We start from the raw sequence: 23,244 nt of genomic DNA, 5'->3' as shown, positions 1-23,244 counted from the left end.
TTAACGCTGGCAGTGAAGGAGGGAGGAGGAGGAGGGAAAAAACGGCGCAAGCGGCGACGCCACACAGAGTCAATAAATCATTCTAGTTCAACGTTGGTCCCGGGAGGGTTTTTTTTTTTTTTTTTTTTTTTTGTGGATTAAATTAAACACTTCCATCTCCATCTCCCACCTGGTCGCGGCCATATAAATCCCAACAGCTGATCAACAGACTTCAGAAAGCCCACCTCCTCCAGACAGACAGAGGAACCTAACGCTGCGACGCACCGTTTTTTTTTTTTTTCATTGGACGTGGAGGACTGTTTTAAACTATCTTTCTCTCTACCTCTCTCTGTCTCTCTCGCTCTTTTCTTAATTAATTTTACTGCGCGTTGGGAGAACCGTGAATCGTGTTTTTTTTGTTTTTTTTTGTACCGTGCTTTTTGGGATTTTTTTTTTCCCTGCGTCGTTTTTTTTTTTTTTTTTAAGGAAAACCGGTTTTTTTTTTCGGGAGGATCTGTACCGGCTGCGGCGGGGGGGGGACTGTCCAGCGCTGCACGCCGGCCACGGAGCGGAGGTGGGAGCTGTCCAGTGCTGAACGCGGACCAGGGACAGGAGGTGGGAGCTGTCCAGTGCTGAACGCGGACCAGGGACAGGAGGTGGGAGCTGTCCAGTGCTGAACCCCGGCCTCGGAGAGTAGGTGGGAGCTGTCCAGTGCTGAACACGGTGAGGGAGAGGAGGTGGGAGCTGTCCAGTGCTGAACGCCGGCCACGGAACGGAGGTGGGAGCTGTCCAGTGCTGAACGCGGACCAGGGGCAGGAGGTGGGAGCTGTCCAGTGCTGAAGTTGCCGTTTCCGAGGGTCCCGACCGCAGCGCGCCCCCTGCGCTGGCATCCGCCGCGGCGTCGCATCTGACGGGCGCAGCACCGGGCGCGTCCCGCGGCCGAGAAACATGCCAAGGTCCTTCCTGGTCAAAAAGGTTGAAGCTCGACGACTTCTCGTCCGCCGACCTCGAGGGCTCTTACGGCAGATCGCGGGCCGGCCTCAGCCTCCGCTTCCACGAGAAAGGTACCGTGTCGCTCGTCTCGGGGAGGTCGGGCCCGTGGAAAGCGTCGTCGCGCGTCAGTTTCTGTCGACTCGGCACAATTTTTCTCTTCTTCTTCCCCTTCTTCTTCTCTCCTTTCTGCCCGCGCGCGTGCGTGCGTGCGCGCGTCCAAGGAGACTTTTGCCGCGCAAGGGCGCGTAAACAAGCGTGGGTGTCACGACCCCCCCGATTACCGGTGGTTTCGTGGTTTTTATTAATTTTTTTATCAATATCACGATATAGTAAAAGAGAAGAAAAAAAAACCTCGAGAATTCGATATAAAGACGAACGTGGGACGCGTCCGCGCCGTGAAGGGGCCACCGTGGTTTTTTTTTTTTTTCTTTTCGTGCGACGCTTACGTAGCCCCATCGACCCATTTTTCTTTTTGCCTCACTAGCAAAAAAAAAAGCAATTATAAAATGCATCCCTCCTTTTGTCCTTAAACGGGTTAGAGTGCTAATTGAAATGGAGACGTATTGATTTTCTGTGGGACCTTCATCTGCTGGGTCTACTGTAAACTGGCCGTGTGGATTTGTAACAGTTCGCGCCTCCTGGGATGACCTGACCTCCCCGTGTTACCGTTGTAGCGGTTAAAGGTTAAAGGTCGAGCCTCGTGACCATCGCAGAGATTAATCTGTTGCTCTTTTGACCCGCCAGGGTACATCAGCGACTACATAACCCCGTCCGTGTACGACGCCGAGAGCGACAATGGCATCAAAGTGCCCTCGCCGGGTCCCATCTACGATGGCATGCACGGGGATTACAGCGCGCCGGACTCGGATCAGCCCGACAGCCCCCAGTCGGAGATCTCCTCCGGCTACATCAACGGAGACACCGCCGTGAGCGAGGGCTACGCGGTGGACGCCTTCTTCATCACGGACGGCAGGTCGAGGAGGAAAGCCATCAGCAGCCCGCGCACCATCCAGCGCCACACGTGCAACGAGTGCGGCAAGACCTACGCCACGTCCTCCAACCTGAGCCGGCACAAGCAGACGCACCGGAGTATGGACAGCAAGATGGCCAAGAAGTGCCCCACCTGCGGCAAGGTGTACGTGTCCATGCCCGCCATGGCCATGCACCTGCTGACCCACGACCTCAAGCACAAGTGCGACATCTGCGGCAAGGCCTTCAGCCGGCCGTGGCTGCTGCAGGGACACATGCGCTCGCACACGGGCGAGAAGCCGTTCGGCTGCGCGCACTGCGGGAAGGCGTTCGCCGACCGCTCCAACCTGCGGGCCCACATGCAGACGCACTCGGCCTTCAAGCACTACAAGTGCAAACGATGCAACAAGACCTTTGCGCTCAAGTCCTACCTGAACAAGCACTACGAGTCGGCGTGCTTCAAGGGCGCCTTTTCGCCTTTGGGCCCGCTGGAGGCGTGACCGCGCGACCCCCCCTGTGACCCCCGCGACCGGTGAGAGCGAGTGACCAGTTAAATCCGGACTTCCAGCGTGACTTCCAGCGCGCGCCCCCAAACCCCCGTACCCGCCTAAAAACCTGAAGACAGCACAGTTTTCAAGCGACCGAGGAACCTTCTGGATTATTCGCATGTACCTTAAACTCTTCTTCCACTCCGTTCCTTTTCTTTTCCTTCCACAAGTACATTGAGGGTTGCCCCGCTCCTGGCGAAGAACCGTCCGAGCCTGGGCAAGGGCGCCCGAGTCACGACGTCAGCATGAGCAGGGCCGGGTGCCCCTTAAAAAAAAAAAGTAGTGTCTTCTTCCCCCTGCTGTTCATGCTTAGAAGAGCCGAAATATCACATTGTTTCGTTCCTTTGTTCATTTTTTTGCCAAAACTCAGAGGACATTGAAAATGTCTGTGTTCTTGTTTGAAAAGGTCAAACCTTTTTTTTTTTTTTCACCTCTTTTTTTCTCTTATTGGATAAAGTTGTACTGCAGCCAGTGGCCAGAAAGTGTTCAGCATCGAGGTAACACAGCTTATTTATTCATTCAATTTAGCATTTATCTATTTATTTACCTATTTGTTGCTGAGTCGAAAACTTTCTTTGCACTTTAATTTCGTAAAAAAAAAAAAAACTTTTTTGGTATGTTCTTTATTTATTTTACTTTTTAAAACCAAGCCTTCATCATTAATATGCCAAAGCATTTGCCACTTTCTGAATATCTTATTTTTGTTTGCCACTTTATAAAAATTCGTTGCATGCAAAAAAAAAAAGAGAAAAAAAACAGATCAATGGAAAAAAGAAGTCAATAATAAGAATACTACTACTACTACTACTAATGAAATCTATGCCAATTTAATGAAGCTTTGGATTTTTTTTGCCAAAATCTAGATAGCATCCTTCGGCAATATTTCTTGGGAGTCTCATAAAGAAACTATAGAGCAATAATGCATGGTATTTTTAAAAGGAAAAAAAAAAGGAAAAAAAAGAAAACAGACACACAAAACGAGTAATAACTATAACATTTTTAATCGTGATTTTATCCAGTACTATTAGTAGTCGTACAGAGATCCAATATCAGGGACATGCCAGTGTAGTATTAGTGGATAAATCGATTGGGGCTGGGGTGGGGTGGGGATGGGGGGTGGGACCAGGTGGTTGGGGGGTGGGGTCTAGGGAGGGGTGGTGGGTGGTCCTCTTCTTTCTTTTGTAAATGGTTATGCACTGCCTGCCTCTCATTTTAACGTAGTTTTTAGAGCTTAGGCTTGTGGTGCTGACTGATATTATCGCTCCGGATCTGCGGAAAGACCGCCCACGGCCACGCTGACAACAGCGCGACGGCCAATCACCATATATATTTTTTTTAACGAATGGATGAGTTCAAAGCAGAAACATAATCATAATGATAATAATAATAATAATAATAATAAAAAGGGTTTCTTCCGAAAGAACTTTGCACTGCACCGGGGCTTGAACTTGCTCACCCGAGGAGAGTCCGCCAGTTTTATCCTTAAAAGCACTTCTTTGTGAACATTTCCAACAATAATAAAAAACTAAAATAATAATAATAAAATAGTAGCACAAAAAACTTAGAGATTCAGGTAGAAGGGCCTTGTATTAGTTTGAAACGGTTTCCTTTCTTTAGCTATTTATTTATAGTTTTTTTTTTTTCTTTTTGTATTATGGACAAAGGGAATTAACTGTTTATTGCGAGTCGCATTGTAAATAATCCTTTGGAAAAATCGATTATTTCTACAAGCTGTAAGGTATCAGATGACCTTATTTCTGGAGTTCTTTTTGTCCTGGGGTTTTTGCCCAGTATTTGAAAAATGTAAAGCACAATGACACCGGGCATTTTGGTCTCACTTCATAAATAAAGTATGAACAAGCAAATCTCGTCGTCCTGTGGTCGCCATTTGTTTGAGAAAAAACATAGGATGGTGGCCTGCAGCAGCACTGTTGCCATTCACTCTCCCATGGTCTGCCTCCTCCCTGTACCAGGGAATAAGGAGCCGGCTCACGCGCCAGCATGATTCACGTAATGCATGCTGACGCGACGTGATGCACCGTGACGCGCCGTGACGAAACACGCCCAACTGTTGATGCGCAGATGGCTGCAACATTTCATGGGCTTCATTCACAACGCCACAGACTTTATATCTGCATATATAGACATCAAACATCAAAGAGCCTATAGTTTTTGTTTATTAAAAAATAGTCATATGAGTTATGTTGTCTGTGTTGTTATGTCAACGTCATGGCTTATTTTTCGTGTTACCAAGAATGTTTTCACGAGATCACAAAGTTTTTGATAAAAAAAAAACTGACAAAGGTTGCTCTCCTTTTTCCTGTAAATTGTCATCTTTGGGGAACTTTGTGTCAAGCAGATTGACAACACTAAAAACTATTGTACAAAAAAGATATTGGCTAACACAGGCTTGGACATACAAGTTAGAATTCTCCTGCAAGTTGCAAGCCATGGCCATCCAATAAGAATTTACTAAGAGCATTCCTATTGGACAGTCATATTTACAGTACAGGCCAAAAGTTTGGACGCACCTTCTCATTCAATGTGCATTTCATGAGCATTTACGTTGGTAGATTCTCATTGAAGGCATCAAAACTATGAATGAACACGTGTGGAGTTCTGTACTTAACAAAAAGTGAAGACTTGGCCTCCACAGTCACCGGAACTGAACCCAGTACAGATGGTTTGGGGTGAGCTGGACCAACAAGTGCTAAACACCTCTGGGAACTCCTTCACGACTGTAGGAGAACTATTTCAGGTGACGACCTCTTGAAGCTCATCGAGAGAATGCCAAGAGTGTGCAAAGCCGTAATCAGAGCAAAGAAACTAGAATATAAAACATGTTTTCACTTATTTCACCTTTTTTTGTTAAGTACAGAACTCCACATGTGTTCATTCATAGTTCTGATGCCTTCAGTGAGAATCTACCAACGTAAATGGTCATGAAAATAAGGAAAACACATTGAATGAGAAGAAGTGTGTCCAGACTTTTGGCCTGTACTGTAGGTAGCTGATAAATGCAGTTTTGTGGTCTAGCTAACCTTAGACTAAAATCAGTTTATTGTAACATTACATAACCAAAAAAAAAACAACAACATTGCGATCAAAGTGGGGTTGTCAGGCTAAAAGTTTTTACTATTTTGTGATTGCAACAACATGACATAACCAAACAGGAAATATGTGTATAAAAGGATATATACATATCAAACTTTTGGAATTATGCTTCCTTGTCACGGTTGTTGGACATGTCGGTGGGACAACGTAACGAGACGGGATTTATTACACGAACACAGGAAACACCACCAATCCACGATCCAACAGCAAACAACACAAACAGAGCAGCTTTGTACAGGCATACACAGGTGAAAACAATCAGGAATCACAGTAACACTGGACGAATGCGAAACTCCGGTTCGAACTTCCGGACCGGATCCTGACACTGTGTAACACAAAGCCTGGTAGCACAAGGTACATTTCAGGTGACTGAATGTGGCGGGCCCAGCTATTGGGGACAAGGTCAGCGGCTTTTTTCCCCCAGTATTTTCAGGATCCATCAGTAACCTTGAGGGGCGAATTCACCCCGCAACGCTCGCCACGGTCCCAGCTGAACCTTATCGGCAGCTTTAAAAAAGCACTTCAAAGCGTCTCCTGCTGATTGAGGGGGGAAAACAACAGGTTCATTACTGCCTAGTTAATGTGGATGTTTCGCTCTTATACGACACGGCAGAGACGCTCTCATTTATTTCACAATGAGAGGCATTAAGCAGCAAAAAAAAAAAATCTTTACCTTTCAAGGTCATCCGCGTCAGGGAATCTGCGTTAGATCAATTCTGCACTGCCTCTCTTAAGCCACTGTAACTGTGAGTGGACGCATAATCTCTGCCTAAGATTGACACGAATGGAGAGTGAGGGGAGTATGAGACAAATTAATGCTGACGACCTAGCACGGGACAACCTGTAAGTAAGTGAAGTGATTGTCACTTGTGATACACAGCAGCACAGCACATGGTGCACACAGTGAAATATGTCCTCTGCATTTAACCCATCACCCTTGGTGAGCAGTGGGCAGCCATGACAGGCGCCCGGGGAGCCGTGTGTGGGGACGGTGCTTTGCTCAGTGGCACCTTGGAACCGACAACCTCCTGATTACGGGGCCGCTTCCTTAACCGCTAGGCCACCACTGCCCCCACTAGGCCACCACTGTTCGGTCACGCCACTGTTGCTCTGACATGCACGTATTGTTCGGTGATGAAAGTCGATCACAGTTCAGCTTCAGCCTTGATGGACTGGGGAGTGGGGTTAATGAAACTGTGTCCCAGTTTCAGTTCTTGAGTTGAATCGGGTGTGGAGGAAGATAAAAGATTAAAAGATATAAGTTGTGGAGGGCTGTGACCCTTGGCCTAGAAGCTCTGGGCTTGATGTTCCCTGTGGTGGTGCCTCCAATGGAAAATACTGCTGTTATCAAGGGATCTATATGGAAAGGGTTCATTTAAGGTCAATGTCAATGGGTCAAATATGGGTCAAATTTGCCAGTGTACATTCATCCCGATGGTGTTTGGTGTGTTTACTCATCGTTTGTGTGTAACAGCACAAGCTTATGGAAATTAATCCATTCATTCCTGTAAATCAATTGTCCGCTCAGTACATCACGAGGGCAGGGAGGGGCATGTGAACTTTAAGCATCTGAAAAGGCCACGGCCCCGGCCCCTGCCACTTTCACATTTAAATATAGGCTCCTGTTCACATTCAACTCTCTCTTCATCACTTTTGTCCACGTGTGGTTTACACTGAGGCCGCTTTCAAATCCAAGCATCCTCATGGGTCTACTGGAAAGTGGTCTTCTACGTACATGCGACTGCAGAAGATAAAATCGTTTCAGGTAGGTGTACCCCCCACATCCCCAATCCAGAACACAACTCGGAGAAGTTGCCACTGCCACAACATTCATTGCTGAATCATTGAAACAGACAAGTAGCCTAGTAGCCTGGGTGGTAGTAGCCTAGTGGGTAACACACTCGACTACGAAATCCCACTTACTACCATCGTGCCCCTGAGCAAGACACTTAACCCTGAGTGTCTCCAGGGGGGGACTGTCCCTGTAACTACTGATTGTAAGTCGCTCTGGATAAGGTCTAATAAATGCTGTAAATGTAAATGTAACAAACAAGAAGAAAAAGGTACAGTTGGTCTGCGGCACATCTACACTAGCGGTCATGAAATATGGCTCGGCTCCCCCCCAGAGCACTCCAGAAGCAATTCGGTCAGATAACGTAGCATGAAAAAAGTTCACACGGGTCCACGTACATGTTGGGCAAGTCGCTGACTAATGTTCGAGCAGTTGAATGGAGTTTTCATTCAGAAGCTCTGCCAAGGACCTTTTCCAAAAAAAATGGGATTTCAGCCAGGGAATACTGTTGTCAGGATGTTTGCAGGAGAACGCGACATCACAAGTGTTCATGCTGTTCTTGTTATCTGCCTTTGGGGTGCTCAGGTAATAACTTGACAATAAGTCTGAAATAATGTGATGAAGCAGTCAAAATCCCATCCGTCAGGGATAGGGTTAGGGAGAAATTAATAATATCATCCCAACATTCCACAACAATGTCCCCAGAATGCAGTGTTCTGACAGGACCTTTGGACAACACCCAGCGGATTTTAATTTTCTTTTGCCTTTGCAGACGAATTTTTAACAATTACAGAGAAACAACTCACCTAACTAGTTAGCCATGCAGTTTTAAAGCGATCTAAGTGTTATTACAGCCCTTATCGTCATGACAATAAGCAGGCCAGACTCCAGCTATTCGCAGCGTCTTTTAAAGCAATTACTCAGCCAGCGTTCACTTTGGCAACGCGAATTTGTAGACTTACTGGCTCCATTTTGCTAAAGCAGACAGGCAGACACCGAGATGATGGGCAGAGAGTGCCATTAATCCTCCGGATCAAGTGAGTCAAAGAAGGATAACCAAGGATAAAGGAACATGCTTTTTTATTTAGGGTATGTGGGAAGGTTCGAGGAATGTGCGCAGGATTCAGATGAACTTTTGGGGAATTCCTTTTGAACAGCCCTTCGCGGTGAAGATGTTTTTAAAGGCTCGCTTTAACACAATAATATCGGTGTTCACCAATCTTATGCCATCCACCCGAAATTAAAAGGAACGTGTGTGGCAACCCGCCCGATCATCGTCTGTGCGGCGAGAAAAGAAGAGAAGCTTTTTTGGGTGCTGCCTTCCCCTCTCCTGGGGTGCCGGGGAGGTTTTTGTGCCGGGAGAGAGTCTGCATCAGCACAATCCCTTAGTCAGCTGCGCGAGGCAGGTGCAGGCCGGCCATGTGCTCTTCCTGTTCCTTCCTGTTCTTCTCCTGACGTCAGCCTCGCTTGTGCTGGTTCAGGGCTTGTTCGAGCGCAGCCGGCTCCGACCGGGCAGTACATTAGCACTCGGGCGAGGGTCCGGGTCACGTGAAAGGGCGTGGAGGCGCTATAACCGACATGCATAAAGCCACCATCGGCGGTCCGGGCGGACGTGGCAGTTCTCTCCTGCAACAAAGGAGTTTTCCGTCCGCGGCCTTCAGAGCTCGCCGCCTCTTCCCGGATCACGCCGTCCGAAGGTGAAAGGGAAGTGCTAAATGTCACCGCGCCGAAGGTAGCGGTTTTCGCTCCCTGTCAGATACCTCCCACCCACCCCTCGTACCTTTTTATAGGCCATTTTTTCCCCTCTCTCTCACGTATTTTTCTTTTCTCACTCTTTTTCTTCTAAGTTCTGCCGAACGGCCGAACTAACACCGTTCGTGTGGGTCAGACACAAGTTTCTAAAGGTTCCCTGGCGAAGGCAAACGTCCTCCCGGAGCATGGTGGGAAGGGGCCGCCGCCTCCGACGGAGGTGCGGTGCGTGTGTTTGTGCACATGAGTGTGGTTAACGCGTGCGCTTGCGTACAGTAGATGAGTGTGTGCGCCTGTGTGTGCGCCTGTGTGTGTGTGTGTGTGGTGGGGGTGGTACTGACCCACTTTGGATGACATGCTGTTGAAGCAGCTCGCTAGGCAGACCAGAGTGTGCATTTTTTAACAGCAGCCTCCTGCACGGTTCTGCCGAAGAGATGATCGCACCACGCATGTGACAACACCCCCCCCCCCCCCCCCCCCTCAATAAACACACACACACACACACAGAAAGGCCGTTCAACCTTTGCCTCCGAGACACACAGCAAAGGAATTAACTGTGAGGAGTGTATCCCTCTGCTCCGCAGCGCGGCCTGTTGCTCGCACCGAGCAGCAAATAATGAAGGAATAACGAAGTCTGACGCCGGACATAGTCTATGCATAAGAATTGATCTCGCCCGAGGCTGTTGTATGCTACAGCTCTGCGTGTGCGATATTTTTCCCTCTCTGTGTGTGTGTGTGTGTGTGTGTTTGACTGACAGGTGACAGGTTTGTCACCGCCACATCGTGTAGGTGGGTGCTGTATTATTAAGTGGGGCACCCTATCTCCCCCCTGACAGCGTTAGCAGGCACTGTGCTTGGGCGGATCCAGCAGCGACGGGCCCTGGTGTGACGCATCGCTGGGGTCAGGAGGCCCGCCTGGTGCTTCTTGGCTCCGTCTCCCTCCTTCTCTAGTATGGAAATGGAAACTTTATGAATATTCAGCGTGCGAAGAAGAAGACCTGCAACAATACTCTTTGATCTAACTGGGTCTCATTCCAGTCCAGCAAGGTGAAGATGGAAGACTGCAGAGCGTCTGGATTGGTGGCCTATTTCACCTTGTGCAGTATAAACAGACGGATTATAAAAAGGATAAAAGTATGTCTGGCTTTGCTGTGTGTGTATTATTATACTGTGTGTGCACAGACTTAAACTAAGGGCACTATTTTTACACTGCCGCTATGCACTACTTGTGGGGCTTGTTGGCTAGTGTAGGGTCAAAGGGCATTCTCAGGATTTGCACAATTAAATAGGTAAAACAGTGTAGCATGCTGATGGACACCGGTTCAAAACATTCTGAATGAGAAAGTAGCATGCCTGAGAGCTGTCAATCATCAGGCTTTTCCAATTAATAAAAACATCATTAAAGATCGAGTTCTGGAGAAATAATTATGCACCGACAAAGGGGGTACTTAGTTTCTCTTCTGCAATATGCAGATAACTATACCGACATGTTTTTTTTTGTTACACTTACACTACAAAACAAGCCACACTTGGAGCGTAACGCTGTGCTTGGCGCTCCATTTGAAAATAGCGCCCCGAGTGACTGGACAGACACCTCAGGTCATCCACATGCAAACTGCAAACATGAACGGAACAAAGAGACCCTTTAAAACATTTCCCAACATTACATCACTCATTTGCCTGCTGATGGCGGTAATATCTAATGAACCCGCGCGGCGCCCAATAACCTGAAGCTTGTCCATCAGCTCATAGACGTGACTAGACGTGATGTAGCTGTGTCTGAACAGTGCCGTTTCAGGCCATGCCGTGAGTCAGTATAGCTGAGTAGCAGTATTAGGCAGCAAGGGTCTGGTAGCTTTTATTTTAATGCACTTTCCTTAATATTTTGATAAGTGCATTTGGGATCGATGAATTTCTATATCTATAAATATTAGCATGTTTATAGATTATTCTAAATCCCAGAATATTTTTACTTTGTCCAGTGATCAAGGTTCCTTTTCGGGCCAAATGTCCGGTTATTGGACATTAACACACGGGAAGGGTTTTCGCCCCCTTGATCTTACAGTTTATCAGTTAATATCCAGTTAATTTGCCTTCACCCACTCACGGCTGAAATTGCAACACATTCAGATGCAGATAGACCACAGCAAATTGACACCTGTGTATCGAAAATGTTTTTTGAACAAACCTACTGTGACATTTCAGACAAAACATAATAAGAGAATTGTTCTCTTTATGCGAAACCATGTACCCAGGCCGTACCATGTCGCCCCTTACAATAAAAGGGCAGTGGTGGCTTAGCGGTTAAGGAAGCGGCCCCGTAATCAGAAGGTTGCCGGTTCGAATCCCGATCCACCAAGGTACCACTGAGGTCCCCTTGAGGAAGGTACTGTCCCCACATACTGCTCCCCGGGTGCCTGTCATGGCTGCCCACTGCTCACCAAGGGTGATGGTTAAATGCAGAGGACACCTTTTCCTGTGTGCACCGTGTGATGTGCTGCAGTGTATCACAATGACAGTCATTTCACTTTTAATTACTATACATAATTACAATTTTATTGTGTTATTCTCATATTACTCAACCATTAAACAAGCCGTAAAACCAACATCATGTACAGTATGTTTAATTTAAGATTTTCATGCTAAAAACAGCGTGCCAGTGTGCAGAAACACGTTTTTTTGTCAGCATGGCACAGATACGCTGCTGTAAAAGCCCTCGGGGTGTCGTGCCACGACCCGAGCCATCACACTGTGTTTTTCCAAGGATTTGGACGAGCAAAACAAACTGCCAGCCCTCCTGACCGATCCAAAAAAAAAAAAAAAAACAACATCCCTGCACAGGCTCTGAAACTGGTGCACGTAACACGTCTGCTCGCAGACTGTACTGACGTGGCATGTGTATGGCGCATGCCAAATGTGCCATCTGTTGCTATCTGCCTCGTCACTGTAAAAATTAATTAAAGGCGGCGGTGAAAGGGCCTCGCCGTACTTGCTGAATAATGGCACGGAGAGCGCCGCCTGTGGCATGGATGGCTTTCAGGTCTTATCTGGTGGCTTTTGAGCGCACGGGGTAATTTAAAAGATATGAGAAGAGCTCGCTCTCTGACTTAATGGAAGGGGGACGTGCCAGGGGTAGGAGGAAAACAAGGACAGCCAATAGGGAGAGAGGAGAGATTTAAAGCTCCTAAGACAAATTAATTTTTTTGTCTTTCAGACAGTAAGATTGCTCTTTGTGTAACCCCAAAAGAGACTCTGTCAGTCACGGGTTTTGTTACCGAGGCAACGTGTCGGGCCAAGCGTCTCAGGGAAAGGCTGGCGAGGAGACAGGTGACTGGCAGCATCGCAGCAGGTGCCCTCCGCGGGCTCCTGGGTGACTGCGCCGAGCAACTATGGATGAATGGCGAGGGAGGAGAAAACGAGGGGAAGCAAGGAGAGATAAAGAGAGAGAGAACGTCAAGAGTTACGTAACCCAGTCTGGTGCCCAATTTTCCAGCTCATCCTGCCAGAATGTCCCCTGCCCTTCGGTGACACGGCTTTGCTGAAGAGAGGTGGGGAGTCTTGGGAGATGGATGGAGGGAGGGGGGTAACAGGACAGCCAGGGCTCCGGGGACCGGCAATCTCCGAAGCCTCTTATTCAGAAAAGCCTTCACCACCTTCAGAGCTCTTTTCCGCCATGCACACCCCGACGGCAAGCGGCACGCAACGGAAAATTAGTCACCGTGCTAATGACACGCTCATTTATCCGAACCAGTTATTTATTTCATCTTTTTTTTTTTTCTACTTGTCTCGCTGAGCCGTAGGATCATAACTGAGGATCATTCCTTTTTGCAGCAGATCCGGCTCTTTGCACGACGCTAGATTAATATTCCTCGACATTTTTATCCTCATCCGCCAGTGTCACTCACTCACTCCGCCCTCCCAGGCCCTCAGATTTAACTTGTCTATGATGTTCCTGCACAGACCAAAAATATACCTAAAATAAATAAATATGCATATTTATCCTAATCCTGTTTATCACATGCTGGCCCGCTAATTTCTGATGGACGCGTGCTGCCTTGGCTGATAAATATGCACAGAGATTCGGCGTTATCACTGGGAACAGATAAGTCATTATCGAGGGAGGGGGGTGTTGGGATGATGATACCCCCGATCAAAAAGCGACTTAATTATCAAATTCTAATCACGAGTGGCATCAGATAGGGGCGCTATTCATAACACTCCGCTGACACTTGGGAAAACAAAAAGATGAAGCCCCGTCTGGCTTAAAATGGCCCGTAAAATAAAAAGCATAGATGCTCCCATAGATGCATTACAGGTTTTCTAAGTGGGTCGGAACTCACCTGAATCGATGAAGAACAATCATTTGTGCAAAGACTTATGATTTATTGAAATTGTATTTGGGCCAATCATTTTACTTTTCTATGCCCTTTTTGGGGAATATGATTTTTAACAACGAACAACTAAAGAACGACCGAATGATCACCAGAAAGCCTTTCGTTTGTGAGTGTTTACACACACTCGGTGACACGGTGAAATGCGTCCTCTGCATTTAACCCATCACCCTTGGTGAGCAGTGGGCAGCCATGACAGGCGCCCGGGGAGCAGTGGGTGGGGACGATGGCAGTGGCACCTCAGTGTCACCTTGGTGGCTCAGGATTCGAACCGGCAACGTTCTGATTACGGGGGGGGGGGGGGGGGGGGGGGTTCCTTAACCGCTAGGCCACCGCTGCACCAAGTGTGCATGTCACACGGTAATGTAAGCTACCTAATTATAAAAATGAACAATGCTCTTTAATAATGTCATTTAATTCACGCCAACATACTAACACAAGACATTATATAGTAGCCAAGGTGTCAGGTTCTGATTCATTGACGCTACGTTGTCAGCTGGGTTAGTTTGGGGATGACAACACAAATAAAAAAAGTGAAAATGACTTTATTTTCTAGTCCATGTGGTTAAAATATTCCGGAGTGCAACAGTTGGTAAGAACTCAGTTTTCCATGAAATTCCATTAGAAATGCCACCAATTCCTGGCCCACTAATGAAACAGTGGGGTGACAGTAATAATTACAAAAATAAATGACATCGGGGGTTTTGATGAATACTTTTCGGTTCATTTTTTTTTTTATTATCAATTGCTGCAAGAAATGACCTCACTGGGTAATTTTAGACTGAACGTGTACATCTAAGGGTTAACTTATCTTCCCCCCCGTAATGGAACGGCCGGTGCCTGTATTTAGAAATCGTTGCTGGTTCACACTGCGCGTTCAAAGTTGTGTCGTCCTTGGTTCTTCTGGCTACCTTCCCTGCTCCGCAGCGGCCGAGACAGCCCCGCGCTGGTGCCTTCTCTCTTGTGCATTGCAGCAAGACTGCATCATTAATGGCAGTAGGGAAAGAGAGTGTGTGTGTGTGTGTGTGTGGGGGGGGGGGGGGGGGGGGGGGTGGTAGCGAGAGAACGACAGTGTGAGAGAGAGAGAGAGAGAGAGAGATAAGTCGGCCTGGTGGATGAAGAGTAACACATGGAGCGTTCGCCTTGTTCTCGGAGCCAGAGCTCGTGTACATGTTTTTCAGGTCCGCTGAGTCCCTGGACCAAGACAGCAGAGGAAGTGAACAGAGAGAGCAGAGGGAGAGCGGAGGAGCGGAGGCAGGAAGAAAGAGGTGCGAGAGAGAGAGAGAGAGAGAGAGAGAGGGAGGGAGGGAGGGAGGGTCTCTGATGCCATTTCAGCACTTTCCATTCCAATCGATTCAACAGTTCCCAAAGGAGTGGATCAGGCGCATCGTGTTCATAGCTGAGATTTGTGCACGCACACACACACACACACACACACACACACAGACACACACACACAAGCACATACGCACAGAGTCATTGCCCTCGCTCCACTTGCATCATTATAAGTCTATCCTGCACTAGCAGGTCCAGAAAGTGTTTAGCCTCGTATCTCCATAAGGCACACTTGCAGCCTGCCGCCTATCTGATCATCCGCCGAGCGCTGCGGCAGCGCCTCTGTAACGTGACTAGTCTCAGAGGATTCGACCTTCAGGGGCTTAAAACCAAGGTCTGCAGGAGCCCCAGAGAAAGTTGCCGAACTCTAGACGCCTAGCTGAGATCAGAAATGGAGAAGTTTCAAGCCGAGCAGCCAGACGGGCCCCAGATCATTGGCCTGCTTCACTGTTAACCCCTTAAGACCCCAGAAATCAGCACCAAGGACAGACCCTATTTATTATTAGGGAACTGTAGTTCATTAATGCAATAATTGAATTAAACATAGACATGGAATGGGTTTGGAATGTTGTCTGTAAACCTTCATAACAACCTGACACTACTGACCAAAAAGTACATTAAGTCTTGTGTCAATTTTGACAGAAACATCTTGATTATCCCCAAGACTTTTGGTAAAATACTCTGGAGAGTGTGTCCCATGGTGGTGGTACTGTGATGGTCTGGGGCTGTTTTGCTGCTTCAGGACCTGGAAGACTCGCTGTGATAAATGGAACCATGAATTCTGCTGTCTACCAAAAAATCCTGAAGGAGAAAGTCTGGCCATCTGTTCGTGACCTCAAGCTGAAACGAACTTGGGTTCTGCAGCAGGACAATGATCCAAAGCACACCAGCAAGCTCACCTCTGATTGGCTGGAGAAAAACAGAATGAAGACTTTGGAGTGACCTAGTCATAGTCGTGACCTGAATCCTGTTGAGATGCTGTTGAGTGACCTTAAAAAGGAAGTTCATGCTTAAAAAACCATCCAATGTGACTAAAGTACAAAAATTTTGCATAGATGAGTTGGCCAAAATTTCTCCTCAATGCTGTTAATGAGCATGGCCCAACCAGTTATTAGGTCCAGGGCGCAATGACTATTTTTTATTTCTACCTTAATATAAAAATCCTTCACTTCACAGCATTTTATGTGTCGTCTTTGAGTAATGTTTAATATTGTGTGTTGATCTGAAACATTTAAGCGTGACTAACATGAACAAAAAAAGCCAAAAAATCGGAGAGGGGGCAAACACTTTTTCATACCAGTGTATAAAGACCTCAAACATGCAGATGAAGGATGAAGTAGTAAATGTAGTAGTGAAACACTGCCAAAGCACTATGTATTACAAAATGCATGGAAAATTATGGCCCCACGGACCACTGATCCTGGGAGCCAAGAACAAATCGTTTAATTACACTGATGCAATTATCAATCCTTATACTTTTCAGTGGGCTGTAGTGGGCGGGGCCCCGCAGACCCCGGCCCAGCCAGACGCACTCATTTTATTAAATCTGTGTTAAGGTGAGTCAGAGCTGTCTGATGGTAAGTAGCATTAATGGCTGGTAGGCGGCGGGAGAGGCAGCCAGTGTCTGTGTTTGGGCTCCGGTTAACATCAGACAAAAGCTCTCAGCTGCCGACGGATTGCAACCGGCTGCCCGTTCGCTGCCCTCGGACGTCTGAAAATGGGGAACGCACTCACATTAGGTCAGGGAGCGGGCCTGTGACTGGCACAGACTCCAATTACAAGCCTTGACAGTGCCTGGACAATCAATCGATCTTTTTTTTTGCGGCTTTTTAAACTCTCGCTTGCACAACGGACTGAATTTAGTTTTTTTTTGTAGAATTAAAACCTTGCCGTGTCAGCGGTGACAATATATATATATACTTCTTAATATATATATATATATCATGTGTGTGTCTGTGTTCGTGTGTATTATTCTTTTTTGTCCACTCCAGCAATAAAAATGTACAATTTATTGGGCGCAGTGTGTCTGGAGGGCGTCTGCGTTGCTCCACAAGCTGCCAGCCAATGGCTGTTGACTTGTGTCATTACACTAGCCATCAAATTTAATGAGTACGGCAAGACAAAATCACATGGACTCCCTCATGGAGAGATCTCCAGCCCTGACCAGATTCTCCAGAGTTCAGCAGTCGGTCTTATTACCTTGTGTCTATGTGCATGCATATTACTACACATATGACAGGTTTACAGACTCAACTGTGGAACGTGAAACTTATAGCATATTTGCTTACTGTCTGTTTCATTTAATTTTCATTTCCATAATTTTATTTTATTTTTTAGCTACAATCGAAAGTCACAAATCATCACAATGCTTGTTGCACAATCAAGACTAATTTCACATTTCATTCCAGTGATATAAAGCCTCATTTAAGTGGTAAGCAAAATCGGTTTGTGCCAAGCAAATCATCATTTACATTTGAAATGTATCTGGAATTGAAATAATTCATGTTTTTATGATTATGTATATATATATCATATCATCCCAAATCTTGTTTCTGTGCAGTAGTGTTGGTTATATACATATTATAGGAGTTGCATCAATATAATTAAACGATTTTCTGTGGAGGGGAAGGGGGGGGTTAACTGAATCAAACTGTGAAACACACACACACACACACACACACACACAGAAAACCTTCCTGCATACTGAAGCACTCACCTACTGTAGCATGAGCCAGGCGCCCCGCTTCTGCAGAGCACCTCGGAGCGCGCCGAGTACGGTGGCTCTCTGGCTCCAGCTAATTCACCATAATTGCGTGTCAAGTGCTTTTTAGGTGATTTTGCTTGATATCATGTTCCGGCGTTTTAATGCGAGGCTGCTAACACCGAGGGGCTTGCCGAGGAGAGGATAAAAAGTGCTCTTTCATTAGGCCATTAGTATGGGATAGGCGACTGAGCGAAAACAGTTTAGACAGGTTTTTGTACCCGAACCGCCCGGTCTCAGGCACTGCGGTCGTGGCTTTTTCCCCGTTTATTTGGAAGGCACTAATAGAATTCATTTACACATTTATTCTCAGACATTTTCACACCTGCCCTCGTCTCTGCTGAGGGCCTTAGTTGCCACTTTGAAAATGTCGTCCCTTTGTCCCTCAATGCTCATGGCTTTCTAATCAAATTAGCGATTGCCTACTGTTCATGTGTGCGTGCGTGCATGTGTGTGTGTGTGTGTGTGTGCGCAGGGTTTCGCATGCCTCCAAACAGCTGCTTTAATTGCTGAGTCTTTGCTTTGCTCGCCATCAGCGATTTCCTCGCTGCTTGCTGGATTACTGTACATTGTGGTAGGGAGGGGGGTGGGGAAAGTCTTTGAATGCAGGCTATTGAATATCCGGAAGCTCTGACCAGCATCAAGGACACTGCTCAGTTTTTGGAGCGATTAAATGCAATAGTGAAAGAATGTAGCAAAGAAAAACAGAAATAGGAAAGAAAAGAGCATCTATTTTCGAATCGTGTTGCAAATGTACAATATAAAATGTGTAACTTGTGTAGAATTAATTGAAATCTCACAATGGGAGTGACATCGCTGTCCTGTTAGCACAAGCACTAAATTAAGGCATTTAAAGCCAGGTGACCTCTGAACCCATGACATCCAGCGATTCATTTATTCACGAGTGACCCCCTCATTACGCTGCTAACGCGGCGTGTTTGACCTGACGTAGCGTGTGATGTAGCCATGCGTGTGTCTTTGTCCACCGTGCGCGTTTCATATGCCGACACAGCTAGCAGCAGACAGTGTGTGGGCGTGAATTGGCTGTTAGTGTGAAGTGATGTGTAGGAGTCAGATATTGTGTGTGTGTGTGTCATTGCTTGTGTGCAATTTGTCTGATCACATGTTATAATTTGATGTGGGGGCAGGCAGAGAAACACCAAACACCAGTGTTTGTGTTTGTGTGTGTGTGTGTGTGTGTGTGTGTGTGTGCGTGTTGTGGGTAGCGTGCAGACAGTATGTGATTGGTGGCCCTGGCTGAGGCTCTATTATGTGTTGTTACACGGCGGCGCTGGGGCTCGTAAATCGCCCCTGGGAAGTGAAGACATGCGGCTCCCAGAGCCAGAAGAAAAGCTGCGAAGCTGTGAAGGTCGCCAGGGCCGCGGCGAGAGCGCCATCGACCTGAGGGTGCATTAGAGGAGCACGCTGGGAGATTTAGGAGCGAGGTGGGCTAAAGCTGATGTGGGAGAGGGAGAGAGTGCTTGTCGGGTGTTGTGGGAGAACAACGGAGGGGAAAGAACGCAAGGAGGGATGAAATAGAGGATTATAATAATGGTGGAAGTGTGGTGTGGGTAGAACAGAGGGGAAATGTCTGAATTATGATTTGTCGAGTTCACAGTTAGAAATACATCTGCTTGTACAAGTCACCTGACTGATTTCTTTTGGTCAGTTTATTTGGTCAGTTTATTGCTCCTTATAGCAAGATATGGTGCTCAGAAACTATTTTAGATATATAGGAATACATTTTTAAAAGTCATACTATTGTGCACAAGGTCCTTTGTTTCAATAATTTAATTCAAAAAGGTAAAATCTCATGTATTCTATTTTCATTACAAATACAGTGAAATTATTTGTTTTATGTTGATAGCTCGTCATTAAAAACCATTAGCTATGAACAAAAACGAATCTAGGAATTCTCAACACAAAATTTAATCAGTGAATACTTTTGAGAAGGTTTGAGAAGAATTGCATATGCATATAAAAATAGAAGTGGTCCTCAAACAGACCCCTGTGGAACTCCAAAACTTACCTAGTGCTACCGATAATGTCCTTTTTGACCAAGAAGATGAGAAATGAGGATGCTATGGTCTACATTGTCATATGCTGCAGATAAGTCTATCAGAATTAGAATTGCGCTGTCACAAGAGTCATGACAGACTTAACCAATCACTTGTCACTTTTAAAAGAAAGTGGTTGGGGATGAAGGGTTGAGGGTCCACGCTACAATTTTTTTAAACAAAAAAAACATATTCTCCATATTCCCATTTTTGGAGATGCACTAGTGTACTTCTTTGTGGCCGTGTGTTAAAAAGAGGAAGAAAAAAAACAAGATAAAATAAGCAATCGCAGCCTATGGGGGCTCTAATTAAAGTTCGTGTTGTTGTTCAATATGCCTGCAGGACTGTTTAGGCGAGGAGGAGGACGATGCACTCAGATGAGTCATTTCGCTCCTAACCTAGGGGGCAGGATGGGGTCTAATGGAAATAAGGCAACGTTCGTGGACCTGTAGGACCTCATAAACAGCCTCTTTCGAGCGACACACTAAAAGCCTGCATCTCTGCTGTGTGCGTAATGAGAACGCAGCCCACATCATTGTCTTTCCCGGCCTGCCTGCCAGCCTGAGAAATAATCACATTTGTGGCCCGCCATTGGAGTCTGTGCAATCATCAGTAGAACTTCTGAGAACGTGATTTGTAAGGCCTGGTGAATGTTTTTTTTTTTTTTTTTTAAGAGAGCATGGCTAAAATGAATTTAGAGAAATGAAAATGCGGACGCTGATTAACTTTTGAATCTTTTTCACATTCGCTGGGAATCTGCAACTCAGACGACAAAATGATTCCTTACGTCTTCATGTGTATGTTAATAGGTAAGCATCTCAACCCTGGCCCTGAATCTTCTATGGAAACATGTTGTGCCCTCCCGCGACCCCACGGTCAATTTACGTTGTGGCACGTCGGTACATTAGCGGAACATCCACATCAATTCCTGGGCCCATGGGCTCACAATGAAGCACATATTTATGGCAACACTCAGGGCCTTTTGTAAACAGCGCCTCATTTAACTTAAGAAATTTATGTAGCACGGAAAGTTGGAAAAAATCCCGTAAACAGACACCTGCGAGAAAATCCAGTCTGCCGAAAGGAATAATTATACTGCCAATATGAAACATGGAGGGACTGCATGTTGATGTGCAACATGCACCGCCACTGCATCGCTGCATCTCTTTTTTTTTCTTTTTTTTTGCAAGAGTAAGCATTCCTGAGACTCCCAACCACCAAATCATTGCATGGGTAGCAATTAGATGGGCTTCTCAACTAATGCTTAGCCCAGTCACATGTTTCTGGGGTGTTTCTCCTTTAACAAACCTGTGGGCCTTTTGCGCCATTAATCATGGCCTAGGAGAAGCCATAACAAGACCTGCTAAGGCAAAAGTCTCAAAGCTGGAAGAAAAAAAACCCCGAAAAGCAATAAAAAAAAAAAAAGCAAAACAACCATATTGGGTGAAATGTTTAAAGCGTCACGTTTATTAGTCCCCGAGCAGCAGCAGCTCGGATGATAAACTGGGTGCGGCGTCATGCTCCTCGCACCTTTTTCTGTAATGGTCAATTTCCATGCCGTGGCTCTGCACCTCGGTGCAAGTTCGTCACCCGCGCGCGGTGATGGCGGGTTAATGTCCCCGCGCCAGATATGAACGTTTGTGGCGTGCGGCTCTGCAGTGCCTGGAATCGATTACACGGCGGGGCGACGGAAATTGCCGCGTTCCCTTGGGCCGTTCACAAGGAGCTAAAACCACCGACTTTGCAAGTCTTCCAAAAAAAAATGTATAGGAAGAACCCTAAAAAAGCCCTAATCACTCATCCTTCCCTCTCTACCTCCCTGCCGGGGAGACTGAAAAAACAGTCTAACTTAGTGGGTAACAGTCACAAGTCACATGTTCAAACGCCAATTCCTAGTAAGCAAGACACTTAACCCTGAGTGTCTCCTGGGGGGGAATGTCCCTGTCACTACTGACTGTGTCACTCTGGATAAGGGCGTCTAACAAATGGCATAAATGTAAATGTAAGAGGAAGTGTCAGTAAAAATCTCAGTAAGGGGGGGGGGGGGGGGGGGGGGGGGGGGGTCTGTCATTTAGAGCCGAGTCGACGCTCCATCCACCCCGAAAAATCAACAGTTTGGCCCGGGACGGGAGAGCGAGAGCGGGACAGGAGGGGGTGGGGGGCGTTCTTAAGTTATGCCATTTCGAGCGCCGGCGCCTGCAGCCCTGCTAATGCAAATTCACAGAGGAGCTCTCCACGAGCAGACAGGTGTAGCGCGGGCCGATGACAAAACCCTCCGCCACCAGCATCCTCCAGAGGGGTGTTAGGCAGGGAGGTGTCCCTGTCACTTCACACCTCCAGACTGCCAGCCCTAAAAAAAAAAAAAAAAAACCCAAAAAAAAACCTACAGAACAAAACCAGGGTGGGCCATTGGCGGTGAACCATTAAATGTGATGGGATTCTGTCTCGACGGCCTTGTAGGAGGAGGGCTGTTGCTTTAGTACCTTTAAATTCATACCTGTTGCCTCAGTGCCTGGTTGTCTTGACCTGCCTGAAGCATGATTTTGACATGGTTTTTTTTTTTATATATTAAACTATTTTTATGCCGCCGCATCAATGACAGCTTTGGCATTAGTGTCATGGCTGTACGTGAGGGAGAGGCAGGCGATCTCGTTTTATGCTACACACCAAGCACAGAATAAACAGCACCGCGAGGGCAAAAATAAAACCCAAGCCAGTAAGTATTAACAAACACACGCCGCTCACCGTCACCACTCGCCGGCAACGCTGGCGAAAAGGCAACGCGAAGGAAAGACGTGCGAGGCCGGCCTGCGTAGATTACAAAAGTGCTGGACACAATCAGCCGATCAGAGGAGACGACGTGTTCCTCTCCTCCGTGGTACACAAATAATTACCTGTTCCCGGGCCGGGGAATGTCAGATAGGGGAACCATCCTCAACAACAAAAAAAGAACAAAACTTTTGGAACAACCTACAATTCCGTCAGTGCAGGCACAGGCTCTCTGTTCTTTATTTGCTTCTGTGGCACTCCAGCGAGGCGCCATGCCTCATGGGTAATTTTACCTTCTACACCCCTGTTCCCCTCTGCTTTCACCCCTTACAGTTTGGAATCTTAGTTAGCGTGGCTGAAGACCATGTGAAGTCCACTAGCGAAGTGACAGCCCAACTGGGTGGGGCCGGGCAAATTCGTTTTTCCAGGTTCTATCTGTTCCAATCGTCTGAAGAACACACTTGGGAAACCTTTCCATTTTTGGTGTTCACTTGAACTCACATGGTGGTCAAGCACATGCCATTCTTCACATGACCTCACATTTCTGTGGACATAATGTACCAGAAGCGCCTCCAGAGAACTTCAAATCTGGCACACACGTTCGATTGGGCTCAGCTGCTTTGGTATTGGTGGTAACATTTCAAGGTATTTGATGGCTGTCCGAGGCAGGCCGAGCATGGTTTGCTAAATGTTTCCATTTGTCCACAAATCGAAACGTCTGGCCTAACAAGACCGATGGTGCCACTGGTCTCCAGAGGTGTTGCTCTCCAGTGTAAAAAAGCAGGAT

The 23,244-nt window shown here is 46.7% G+C and overlaps 1 protein-coding gene across 1 annotated transcript; it reads left to right on the top strand.

The window, feature by feature from the left end:
* The first annotated feature begins 927 nt into the window (after positions 1 to 927).
* On the top strand, positions 928 to 2,450 carry scrt1a (scratch family zinc finger 1a). Its single transcript, XM_028964231.1, is given in 3 exon segments — positions 928 to 957; positions 959 to 1,043; positions 1,717 to 2,450. Coding segments are annotated over 3 exon segments (840 nt in total). The 3' UTR covers positions 2,442 to 2,450.
* The last annotated feature ends 20,794 nt before the right edge of the window (positions 2,451 to 23,244 follow it).

This window comes from Denticeps clupeoides, chromosome 20 (assembly GCF_900700375.1).
Source record: "Denticeps clupeoides chromosome 20, fDenClu1.1, whole genome shotgun sequence".
In the NCBI taxonomy this organism is placed as follows: Eukaryota; Metazoa; Chordata; class Actinopteri; order Clupeiformes; family Denticipitidae; genus Denticeps; species Denticeps clupeoides.
The sequence above is the reverse complement of the archived record's forward strand: the minus strand, read 5'-3'. Positions and strand labels throughout refer to the sequence as shown.